The following is a 12,085-nucleotide window of genomic DNA, read 5'->3' as shown; positions in this document are numbered from 1 at the left end:
CACACTGATGGAGGGAGCTGCCATGCAAGGCCCTAACCACGAACCATCAGGAGCACCGGGTGAAGTTTCTTGCTCAAGGACACAACGGATGTGACGAGGTTGGTAGAAGGTGGGGATCGAACCAGGAGCCCTCAGGTTGCTGGCACGGCCACTCTCCCAACAGCGCCACGCCGTACCCATTAAGTCTAACACACTCACACAATTATCAGTCAGCCACTTAGCGCGCGTTATGGACTCACCCTCGTCATAGAGAAGAAATGACCAAATGCACATGACGTTGCCCCAAAGCTGAACTTAGCGCGCGTTATGGACTCACCCTCGTCATAGAGAAGAAATGACCAAATGCACATGACGTTGGCCCAAAGCTGAAAACGATTGACTTGGCCATCAAAAAGGAAACAGCTGCCAAACGGAATGGATATCCACCACCACTGACAGGCCCGATAGTCTACTTTACACCTTGTAACAGGCACTGTCTTTTGTTAAATTTGTGAATACACACAAGTACATTTGATTAGGTTGGTGCGGCTTTTATTTAGGTGCGATTTATAACCCGGAAATTACGGTAATACAAAATAGTTGGACTACATGAAAACAGTGGAAAAGAAAACGTATACAGTCATCCCTGGCCACATTGCTCTTGAAAGTTTGCGGCTTCACTCTATCGTGTTTATTTTAAGGCAGTGGTTCTTAACCTTGTTGGAGGTACCGAACCCCACCAGTTTCATATGCGCATTCACCGAACCCTTCTTTAGTGAAAAATAAAATGTTGTTTTTTTTCAAATTCAAGACAAAGTTTTATGTTTTTGGTAACACTTTAGTATGGGGAACATATTCTAAGTAATAAAGACTTAATTTAGAGTTATTTGGACACTAGGGGAACATATTCTAAGTATCAAAGACTTAATTTAGAGTTATTTGGTGAGGGTTAGAGGGTTAGGGTTATAATAAGGCTATGCTGAATAAGGCATTAATAAGTACTTAATAATGACTAGTTAAGAGCCAATATGTTACTAATTTGCATGTTAATAAGCAACTAATTAATGGTGAATATGTTCCCCATACTAAAGTGTTACCATGTTTTTTTACTGGTGCACAAAATTAACTGTGCATGAACATCACCTTGTTCAAAGAACAAAACCAACACAGTGCATAAACTCACAACAAATTACACTCCTGCAAATCAGTCTGACTTCTGCTGTTGCCGTATCCGTAATACGCCGATAGGGAGAAGATTTTATTTACACGATGAGTCGGGTGTGTCTTGACCTCCGCCGAACCCCTGAGCCTGACTCACTGAACCCCTAGGGTTTGATCGAACCCAGGTTAAGAACCACTGTTTTAAGGCATATTCTACCTTCTGTATCTTTGGCTTATATAACGCATTTTCAAGGATAACTATGGCTAAATGAACTAAGTAGTACAATAATAATAATTCGCTGAAATTAATTCACCAAGGTCAGGCCTGGAACAATTAACCACAGTAAACAAGGGTTTACTGTAGCTCTCTTTAACCACAGGGTTAGTTATTCACAAGTACTGTACGTTGCACCTTACAGCGACAACAGAACCAATGCTGTAATAGCGGAAAGGGAAAAAAAAAGTTTTGTCAGCAATAATATTGCTATGAAGTTCAATGAAAGCAACATTACGGAAAAAGTAACAGGCATGAGTTTCACACCAACAGTTGAGTAGTACAACCAACATTTTAAGCACATGCACAAGTAGGTAAAGCTGCTGAACGCTGACCACCAATGGTACTTCAAATACAGCTGCTGTCCTCTTGTGGAGTCAATAAAACTACATCACGAGGTTGCCTACAACCACAGCTGTTAAAATCAGTTATTTCACCCAGCACTAGTTAGAGACCCCAGTGTTTTTTTTTGCTTTTGAAGACCACGCACCTGGTGACTGTAGGAGACTCGGCTGTTAATGAAATCCCAATATTCAACTTATTGTATAGTTTATTGTTAAGACCAATCTGTGTTCTGTCCAGTCAAATCCCAGCGAAGTTGATGCTTGAATGGAAGGAATTGCTGTTAAACGGTCTGCCTCTATATGACCAGCCTGCACGGCCCACATCACCAGACCTTGTAGAGCTTCAAAAACAGGAGCTCCTCAACGACCAGGACTATGATGAATACACTGTAAGTTACAGTCATGTATTAAGTGATAAAAACTACCCGTCTATTAACTCTTAACCATGTGTGTTAGAACATGGTAGGAGAGTGGATTTGGCCAGAGGAAGCCGGGGAGGCCAGTTCTCTGCCAAGCCACAACATGATTCTCAGACATGTCATCTTGAGGCTGATGAGCATGGCCCCACCATCAAGCCCATCATTGTCTCTTGGGCAAAAGATCAAGGCATGTGTCTTGGGCAAGTTTTGCTCTGGCAAGACCACATGCCTGAAAAGGATCGGTCATGGTAAGGACTAATCCTCCCTCACTATTATTGTCTTTTAACCTGCTCAGTGGCCTTGTGGTTAGAGCAGTGGTTCTTAACCTTGTTGGAGGTACCGAACCCCATCAGTTTCATACGCACATTCATCAAACCTTTCTTTAGTGAAAAATAAAATTGTGTTTTTTTTCTAATTCAAGACAAAGTTATGTTTTTTTACTGGTGAACAAAATGAACCGTGCATGAATATCACCTTGTTCAAAGAACAAAACCAACACAGTGTATGAACTCACAACAAATCACACACCTGCAAATCAGTGTGACTTCTGCTGTTGCCTTTGAGAGATCAGTTCAGATATGCCTGGCTTCACCTTGGCAAGTGCCACTCATGTCATTTTCACAGCAAAGTCTGTTCCTTTTCTTCGTTTTCCACCCAGACATACAATACTAGTACACAGCTCATGAAAAACAATATTTTTTTGTTATTGTCATTGTAAGTGGGCCAAAACACTCATATTACAAAATAATATCATGGAAATGACTGCTGTCATTTGATTATAATAATAAAACATTTAACTTGTTATTTAGTCAGGTTTGGGACAGGTGTGCTGCTGGTGTGGCCACAGTGCATGTGCACGTCTGACGTCGCTTACATGTGCTCCACTGAATGCTCAAGAAGTTTTTGCGTTTGCTCACGCATATGGAAAATTAGAGGGAACATTGTTTGGGGGTATCCATAATACGCCGATAGGGAGAAGTTTTTATTTACACGATGAGTCGGGTGTGTTAAACGGTCTGCCTCTATCAGGTCACACCTTCGCGGCGGAGGCTCCGCCGAACCCCTGAGGCCGACTCACCGAACCCAAAGGGTTCGATCAAACCCAGGTTAAGAACCGCTGGGTCAGAGTGTCAGCCCCGAGACTGGAAGGTTGTGACTTCAAACCCCGGCCGAGTCATATCAAAGACTATAAAAATGGGATCCATTGCCCCGTGCTTGGCACTAAATCACCAAATGATTCCTGAGCGCAGCCACCACTGCTGCTCACTGCTCCCCTTACCTCCAAAAGGGTGAACATGGGGATGGGTCAAATGCAGGGGATAATTTCAACACACCTAGTGCGTGTGTGACTATCGTTGGGACTTTAACTTTAACTTTTTAAGGGAACCTGTTGTTTTCTTCTTTTAGAGCTCAGCATATGTATCCTATCAGCGGACAAGCTAGTAGAAGAGGCCTTGACCGCTTACCAAAACGGAGAGGTGAGACAAACTCATACTGGATGTTAGAAGCTTCACAGTAACCCTATAAAACCACGTGTACAGGTCACAGAAGAAATGGAAGACACAGAGAATAATATATCTCCCAGAGAGCTGACACACGGTGAGTTCCTGAATATAGTAATGTTGTTATGTACGCTTTGTGTGATTGGTATGCATGTCATCGCTTTTTAGATCAACAGGAAACATCGGGCACAAAGGTAACAGAATGAGCGATCTAGTTTTTCTTTTTAGCCGTACTGCACATTTCTCCTCACTGCAAGTGCTCCCTGTTTCTGTATCCCAGTTGTCAGCCCGTGCGTTACTCGGAAAAGTTGCTGCAACAGTGCTGAGCGAAGGCAAAGTCATACCTGATGAGTTATTGGTGGACATTGTGGCGGAGGCTGTAAGGTATTACTGCTTGATTTCAATAACTTGAGGCATAAACAGATTCAGTCTATAGAAATATTGTCTTATATTTTGTCACTAGTCTGATTCCACCTGAATCAGGATGGATCCTGGATGGGTTTCCTGTCAATGTTGACCAGGCCTATCTGCTAGAGACTGCGCTTTCCTCTCTGGACACGAAGAACGAAAGTGCGGGCAGAAAGATAGACCTTGTCCTTGATCCAAATCCGCCGACTCCCCCACCCCCGCCACCAGCACTAGACTTGGCTGTGTTGTTAAATATTCCTGATCACTGTGTTGCCAAGCGGGCCATCCATCGTACTGGTATGTTAAAATGATTGTTTCTTTATCTATAAATACATTAAATGGCCATTTTAAAGTGGCTGTTTGCAACTTGTAGATGTATAATAAGAGGGTGCTAACTTTCCAGAGTGTTTTAAGCATTATATCCCGCCCTCTTATGGCTTTCAGCCCGTAATGATGTAACTGCCCGTACGTAACATGTACATGCATACATGTACATTAGGGGTTTGGGGAAAAAATCGATTCGAATTCGAATCGCGATTCTCACGTTGTGCGATTCAGAATCGATTCTCTTTTTTTTTTTAATCGATTTTTATTTTTTATTTTATTTTTTTAAATGTATTTATTTTTAATTTTTTAAATTTTTTTAAATTAATCAATCCAACAAAACAATACACAGCAATACCATAACAATGCAATCCAATTCCAAAACCAAACCCGACCCAGCAACACTCAGAACTGCAATAAAACTGCAATGTAACTTAGATATTGGGTTTCACTATGTGAAGCACTTTGAGTCACTAGAGAAAAGCGCTATATAAATATAATTTCACTTCACTTCACTTCACATTTTAAAAAATCGATTTTTTTATATATATCTTATTTTATTTTATTTTCATTTTTATTTTTATTTTTTTAAAATTATTATTATAATTTTTTTTAAATTAATCAATTCAACAAAACAATACACAGCAATACCACAACAATGCAATCAAATTCCAAAACCAAACCCGACCCAGCAACACTCAGAACTGCAATAAACAGAGCAATTGAGAGGAGACACAAACACGACACAGAACAAACCAAAAGTATTGAAACAAAAATGAATATTATCAACAACAGTATCAATATTAGTTACAATTTCAACAAAGCAGTGATTAAAAATCCCTCATTGACATTATCATTAGACATTTATAAAAAAAAAAAAAAAGAACAATCACAGTGGCTTACACTTGCATCGCATCTCATAAGCTTGACAACACACTGTGTCCAATATTTTCACAAAGATAAAATAAGTCATATTTTTGGTTCATTTAATAGTTAAAACAAATTTAGATTATTGCAATCAGTTGATAAAACATTGTCCTTTACAATTATAAACGTTTTTTACACAAATCTACTACTCTGCTTGCATTTCAGCAGACTGGGGTAGATCCTGCTGAAATCCTATGTATTGAATGAATAGAGATTCGTTTTGAATCGGGAAAATATCGTTTTTGAATCGAGAATCGTGTTGAATCGAAAAAAAAAAAAAGATTTTGAATCGAATCGTGACCCCAAGAATCGATATTGAATCGAATCATGGGACACCCAAAGATTCGCAGCCCTAATGTACATATTATACTACATATTGTGTGTTTTTAGCGAATGATAACAATTTGTATAGCTAACATTGGCTATAATTAAATGTATAGTCTATCATACCAAGACTGCAAATTGTTAGTTGCTTCACTGGGCCTGCTTTTGTGTATGTGCACACGCTCACTGCGTGTTTTTGTGGCGAGACAGTGGTGAGTGACAAACCGGAACACCAAACAAATTTTTCGGAACAATGAGCAATTTGTATTCAATATAATTAGTAATTGTGAAAAATATGGACACTTTAAAAACATATATATGATCTATTAAACCACTAATGGTAACTAAAGCTAGCCGATGGGGTTCTTGTTATAATGTTTGGTTTAAAAAAATTAAACTTTGAGCAAGTTTTATTATTAATGTGCATTATGTGTCGGCATAACGGTACATACCTGGGTTTTAAGGTTACAGTGGGGTAATTCATTTTCTATTGAATGCAATCTTTAAATGAAAAAAAATATATATATATAGCATGCAGAAAATGTGAAGCCATAAAATGGCCCCAATGCTGCTTTTGGACACAAAAGCTATATTTTTTAAGTCCCTCAATGGCTGAAGAGCATCTTTGATATCTCCAGTTTGTTGCGCTGTTCTCATGGTCAACTTATCAATTTTGGCACTGCTTTCACCCTATCCACTTGTCTATGACCGCTTTCGTATTTCACCAGCAAAGCGAAGTTTTCCGAAACAGGAGACTTTTAAACAATGAAAGAGAGTGTCTGCAGGCTCGGGCTTATTTCGCTAGCCATTTGTTTACTGACTGAGTAGACTCCTGGTGCGGTGCCATGCCCTTGCTTTTAATGTGTATCGATTTCACCTCTGTACCAAATCGAAGGTCCCGTAGCGAGAAATCCAAAATCAATACATGTACTGTATTGTTACAGCCCTACTATCATGTACAGTAATTGTGTACTATTCAGTATGTTTAGAACAAACACACTTTTTGATCAATTAATTACTCACACAAGTTTGGTGCGATGTCAGAGGGGGCATGCTTTATCAGTATCAGCAGTATCATACTTCAAACCTGCTTCTAAAAGCTGTACAATACAAAACGTCCTCATTGTAGACATTAATCCTGACGTCCTAATTTGGATTAAAAAATAAACAAATAGAAATAAGCACAAACTGTTTAATTCATTTTTGTTTTGTAGGTTAAAGTGTTTCATGTATTGTGCACCTGAGTTAATGTTGCTGATAAATTTAACTCTATTGTTATTTATTGAGTTTATTAAAATGTATTGTTCAGTATCAAATGGTTCAAGTCAGTCACAAAATGTTTATAGTTTAAATAAGGATATTTTTTTTAAATTTCAGGCAAATGTAATCATTTTAAATATTTTCTGTTACAGACATAAAAAACATGTTAATGTTTGTTGTAAGTTTATCTATAATTCTTTTTTTAATGTTAAAAACGACACAACGTTATGCAGAGGTGTACTTGTAACAATTTTATAGGCAGATTATACTTGTTATAGTCCCGGTGGAGAGTTGGAGGGGGGCGCGGAAAGTTTTCTTTTTTTCTCTAGGGGGGGGGAACAACGTAATAGAAAAGTATTTGTTTTCCCCTCAATGTTAATGCTTCATCTTATCAAACCTTTTGGAATTGTACCCTATGCTTGTAACTTTTTTCTAAACTAAGGTTCATAACAGCATGTTTCATTGAGTCACTGAATTTCATTGTTAGACTCATGAGTGATTATTATGAATCGTATTTTTGTTTTATCAATAGGTAGACCTGTTGACAGTATTGCAGAGAAAAAACTGTATGTGGCACAGATTCCACACAGGTAATGGAATTCAATGCCATGCTCCAATTGTGTTTTTTTACTAGCCGGGGCTTGCATCACCCATTTTAACATATATTCTTTTCACTGCACTTTTAGGATCAAAGCATTTCAAGACAACTGGCCCAGACTGAAGGAATGGTATGGGAACGGTGGGAGGAAAAGCATTTTGATGCAGGTAAATGCAGATGTACCAAAGGAGGAGCTTTACAAGAACATGAAGAATATCCTGCAGAAGACCATAGTGCAAAAACAAGAAGGTAAATGCATCGATAATAACACTTTTTTATTTAGCTCTGCCTTTTTATAGTAGTAGTGTAGTACTAGTAGTAGTAGTACTGGTGTTTTCCTGGGAACAAACTTGATCTTGTATTTTTTTATTGCACCAAAAAAGTTGTGTTAGAGACCACACCGTCTGTAGAGGCCCCCCGTCCTGTGACACCTGTGCAGATAGACCAAGAACCAACCGTCACAACTGAAGAGGTCAAAGATGAAGAATCAGATTTAAGTCTAACTGAGGACAGAGATAAATCCCAGCCAAGTTCCCCAACAGGTACTCCTACGCTGCTACAGCTTTCTACCCAATTGTTATCTATTATTTGTGTTATATATCGTTCTTTCATATTTTACTGACACATTGATGACCATCACTTATCTAATGGAGCCCTTTGTTCATTTCTAATCATTAATTCAAGTTTTTTGGTCATGTGATTCTATTGTGAAGTGAATTGAAGTGAATTATATTTATATAGCGCTTTTTCTCTAGTGACTCAAAGCACTTTACATAGTGAAATCCAATATCTAAGTTACATTTAAACCAATGTGGGTGGCACTTGGAGCAGGTGGGTAAAGTGTCTTCCCAAGGACACAACGGCAGTGACTAGGACGGCAGAAGCTCTGGTCGAACCTGGAACCCTCAAGTTGCTGGCACGGCCACTCTACCAACCGAGCTATACCGCCATTGTAAGCACTCATGACCAATACGTTTTCTGTTGTAAAAGTTAGCATGAATGTTATTATGGAGTTCAATGGACCCTCTAACCCAGTGTTTTTCAACCACTGTGCAGCGGCACAAATAGTGTGCCGTGAGATACAGTCTGGTGTGCCGTGGGAGATTATGTAATTTCACCTAATTGGGTTAAAAATATTTTTTGCACACAAGTAATTATAATCCGTAAATAATGTGCCATAGTTGAGTGTCTGTACTGTCTAGAGCTCGGCAGAGTAACCATGTTATACTCTTCCATATCAGTAGGTGGCAGCAGGTAGCTAATTGGTTTGTAGATGTCGGCAACGCGTCGTGTCGTGATCACAATATACAGACGACAGCGGGAGGCAGCTTGCAGGTAAAAAGGTATCTTATGCTTAAACCAAAAATAAACAAAAGGCGAGTGCCGCTAAGAAAAGGCATTGAAGCTTAGGCATGGCTATGCAAAACAAAACTAAAACTGAACTGGCTGCAAAGTAAACAAAACACAAAATGCTGGACGACAGCAAAGACTTACAACGTGTGGAGCAGAGGGTGTCCACAAAGTACATCTGTACATGACATGACAATCAACAATGTCCCCACAAAGAAGCATTGCGTCCACACAACTTAAATAGTCTTGATTGCTAAAACAAAGCAGATGCGGGGAATAGCGCTCAAGGAAGACATGAAACTGCAACAGGAAAATACAAACAAAACAGAAAAATAATAAAAAATAGGAGTGCAAGACAAAAACTAAAACACTACACACAGGAAAACAGCAAACAAATCAAAATAAGTCAGGGCGTGATGTGACAGACAGGTCGTGACAGTACACCTACTTTGAAACAAGAGCTATAGTGATGCATGCTTGGTTATGGTTTGAATTCATATCCAACAATTGTGAGAACGACTTTTTAACTGTCAATATTGGCTGCTGAGTTTAATTTTTTAATGATTTCTGCTGGTGGTGTGCCTCAGGATTTTTTCAATTAAAAAAATGTGCCTTGGCTCAAAAAAGAAAAACACTGCTCTAACCAATCCACAGATCTAGCAGGTAAGTCACCAGCTGACTCATTACCTGATGAGGAGTCGCAAGAAGCCCCTCCCGCTTCTTCCTCACCCGGCCCAGGTTCTTCTGGTTGGGTCTACGTGGATGAGCCAGTGTCCTCGGTAGGAAACAACTTTTGTTGTCTGTCTGTTGCCAGTCTTTGAATTATAATTGTTTTTCCAGGAGATAACTTGTAACTTAACAATTTTCTCCGGGTATTTTGATCTTTAGGAAAAGTCTGAATATCTGTTTCAACAATGGGAGACAATTTGTGAGGCCTATGTGAGCAGTGTAAGGGCTGTAATGCAAGAGCTACGCCTAGAACGCACTGTTATTGACCATCACTTATATGACGTCAGGTGAACTGAATTTGAAAGCTTGACTCAATGGATTTAGTTCATTTGTATTTTTGCACCTAAATTAAGATACCAAATGTACAGAGAGGAATTCAGGCAATACCTGGAGCGACCAGACCTGAAGCAGGAATTAGTCTCTCAGTGGCAGAAGGACTACAACAGCATCCCCGACGATCTGAGACACAATGAGGAGACCAAAGCCGAGCTAAATCACCGTCTTAATGTAAGATAAATAAAGTGATTACAGTATTTTTGTGGCATAAAAGTGTGTTAACAACGATGGTTTGTGCGTAGGACCTGCGAGAGCATTTGTGGGACATTGTTGACACGCACAAGGAGGACGATGAGACACAAAGGGCTGTGCTCATACGGGAGAAATGGTTGGAGGATCACACTATTGTCCTTGTTAACCATCATTTAAGACTCATACAGGTAACACCAATATATAGATAACCAACTGCCTATTTATATTTATACTGGTAAATGATTCCATTACTTTTTCCCAAAGCTTTAAGTGAAAAGTTTGTTTTGCCTAGGTGGAAATGACCCGCTTTCAGAGCACCCGTAATGTTCTGAGAGATTACTACCTGAGCGCTGGTCAACTGGACATTGTGGACCCTATCACCTTCCTGGAAATGTCAGATGCAGGATTTTTAAGGGTATTTACTCTTAATGCTGATTTCCTCACTTAGTTTCCAGTTTTTCACCTGCTCACATGTGCAACTCATTAGTAACACCTGTATAATTCCATATAAGAGTTGTGTCCAAATTCGATATGTACAGTATATTGTCTACTTTTTCAGCAGGAAATGTAAGAAGTAGAATATTTTCAAAAGTTTATGCAAATGCATCCTAAAGGTACCCATGAATGATAATAATATTAGTGATGGACAGTTATAGGGTTAAAATATTGTTCATGCTTCTGGTTGCTTCAGACGCCCTGTGAGACCCTGATTGCCAAACAAGACGAGGTCCTCATGCTCATATCTAAAATGGTAAAGCTTTGTGTTTAATACAGAATATGTGAACGTTTTTATGTGTGACAAGTTTTACACACTGCCTTGTTTATACTACATTTGGCTAGGTGTCAGCAGAACCTCAGCAGGTGGACCTGAAGGCAAAAGAGTTGGAATCAATCCAAGAGAAGGAGAGGGCCATGGAGAAAGAGAAAGCCCAAGAGAAGGAAAAGGAGAAAGAAAATAGCAAGACAAACAAAAAGAATAAAGGAAAATATTAAAAGTTCCTGCTTGTCAAAATTGTACACTTGTTGCATGTTGTCGCCATTTCTACTTTTATAATATAGTAGGCTACCATTTGTCTCTCCAGGGTCCCCATCTCCTCCGCCTGCACCCAGCCCCACACCAGCTGTTGAGAATGTTGTGGAGAAGACCCCTGTTGCTGTTAAAATAGTCAAAAATAAACTTCTCAAAGAATACACGGCTGCACTCAGACATGAAGGTACTGCATGGCATTTTCTAAATAAGGGCCTGATCTATTAAGATCCCAAATAACAAGTGCTAAGCTAAATACTAATGATAAAATTGCACATACTATTATTGTTGGTGATCTACTAAGACTGTGTGTGCAATTGATAGCAAGTGCAAAAGTAGTGCAAACTGCCCCCCCCAAAATTTGTTTTTTGCATTTCCTGCACACAGATGGCATCATGCTCGAAACTGAGGGTTTTGCTAAGTTGTGGAGCAAGCAGCACACAATTATAATCTGTTTCACTTTTTTGGGCTATTAGAAGCAGTTCCACTGCAATCTGGACAAAATAACCAACTTTTTAGAACACTGAAGGTGTGTCCTGGGAATGCCACAAACACTGGTAATAACTGTGACAGTGTCCTGGAATGATCCAGGCATAATAAAATGCATGTTACAAGATGTTGAATCCTGCAGGAGATGTATCAATACTAATGTAATATTTCCAAAATGAATGAGAAAAAATAACACCAAATTTAATCAATTGATTTTGTTTTGGTGTCTGCTGGCTACAAATTAGGCCCCTTAAAAGGGAACTGCACTTTTTTTTCTGAATTTTGCCTATCGTTTACAATCATTATGAAAGACAACAAATTGATTTTTTTTTTTAAATGCAATAGTTACATGTAAATAAACGTCCGCTTACAGCGGAGCCAATGGGAGCTCCACTTTCGCCCATAAAATGCAATAAACAACCATTCAAAAACCGCCAACAAT

General features: G+C 39.1%; 1 protein-coding gene across 2 annotated transcripts in view; it reads left to right on the top strand.

Annotated features, from left to right (window-relative positions):
- Window positions 1-12,085, top strand: part of spef2 (sperm flagellar 2) — a 52,453-nt gene that overhangs the window by 29,853 nt on the left and 10,515 nt on the right. For both annotated transcript variants that reach the window (XM_062025513.1, XM_062025514.1), the window contains exons 10-27: window positions 1,997-2,147; window positions 2,215-2,425; window positions 3,585-3,655; window positions 3,719-3,776; window positions 3,848-3,873; window positions 3,960-4,063; window positions 4,143-4,384; window positions 7,455-7,512; window positions 7,609-7,769; window positions 7,904-8,062; window positions 9,525-9,649; window positions 9,759-9,886; window positions 9,968-10,106; window positions 10,178-10,315; window positions 10,420-10,542; window positions 10,819-10,878; window positions 10,968-11,110; window positions 11,211-11,341. In XM_062025513.1, coding sequence (XP_061881497.1) covers window positions 1,997-2,147; window positions 2,215-2,425; window positions 3,585-3,655; window positions 3,719-3,776; window positions 3,848-3,873; window positions 3,960-4,063; window positions 4,143-4,384; window positions 7,455-7,512; window positions 7,609-7,769; window positions 7,904-8,062; window positions 9,525-9,649; window positions 9,759-9,886; window positions 9,968-10,106; window positions 10,178-10,315; window positions 10,420-10,542; window positions 10,819-10,878; window positions 10,968-11,110; window positions 11,211-11,341 — 2,228 coding nt within the window. The remainder of the gene's footprint in view (window positions 1-1,996; window positions 2,148-2,214; window positions 2,426-3,584; window positions 3,656-3,718; window positions 3,777-3,847; window positions 3,874-3,959; window positions 4,064-4,142; window positions 4,385-7,454; window positions 7,513-7,608; window positions 7,770-7,903; window positions 8,063-9,524; window positions 9,650-9,758; window positions 9,887-9,967; window positions 10,107-10,177; window positions 10,316-10,419; window positions 10,543-10,818; window positions 10,879-10,967; window positions 11,111-11,210; window positions 11,342-12,085) is intronic.

The sequence above is a fragment of the Entelurus aequoreus genome, linkage group LG17 (assembly GCF_033978785.1).
Source record: "Entelurus aequoreus isolate RoL-2023_Sb linkage group LG17, RoL_Eaeq_v1.1, whole genome shotgun sequence".
Classification (NCBI taxonomy): domain Eukaryota; kingdom Metazoa; phylum Chordata; class Actinopteri; order Syngnathiformes; family Syngnathidae; genus Entelurus; species Entelurus aequoreus.
The sequence above is the reverse complement of the archived record's forward strand: the minus strand, read 5'-3'. Positions and strand labels throughout refer to the sequence as shown.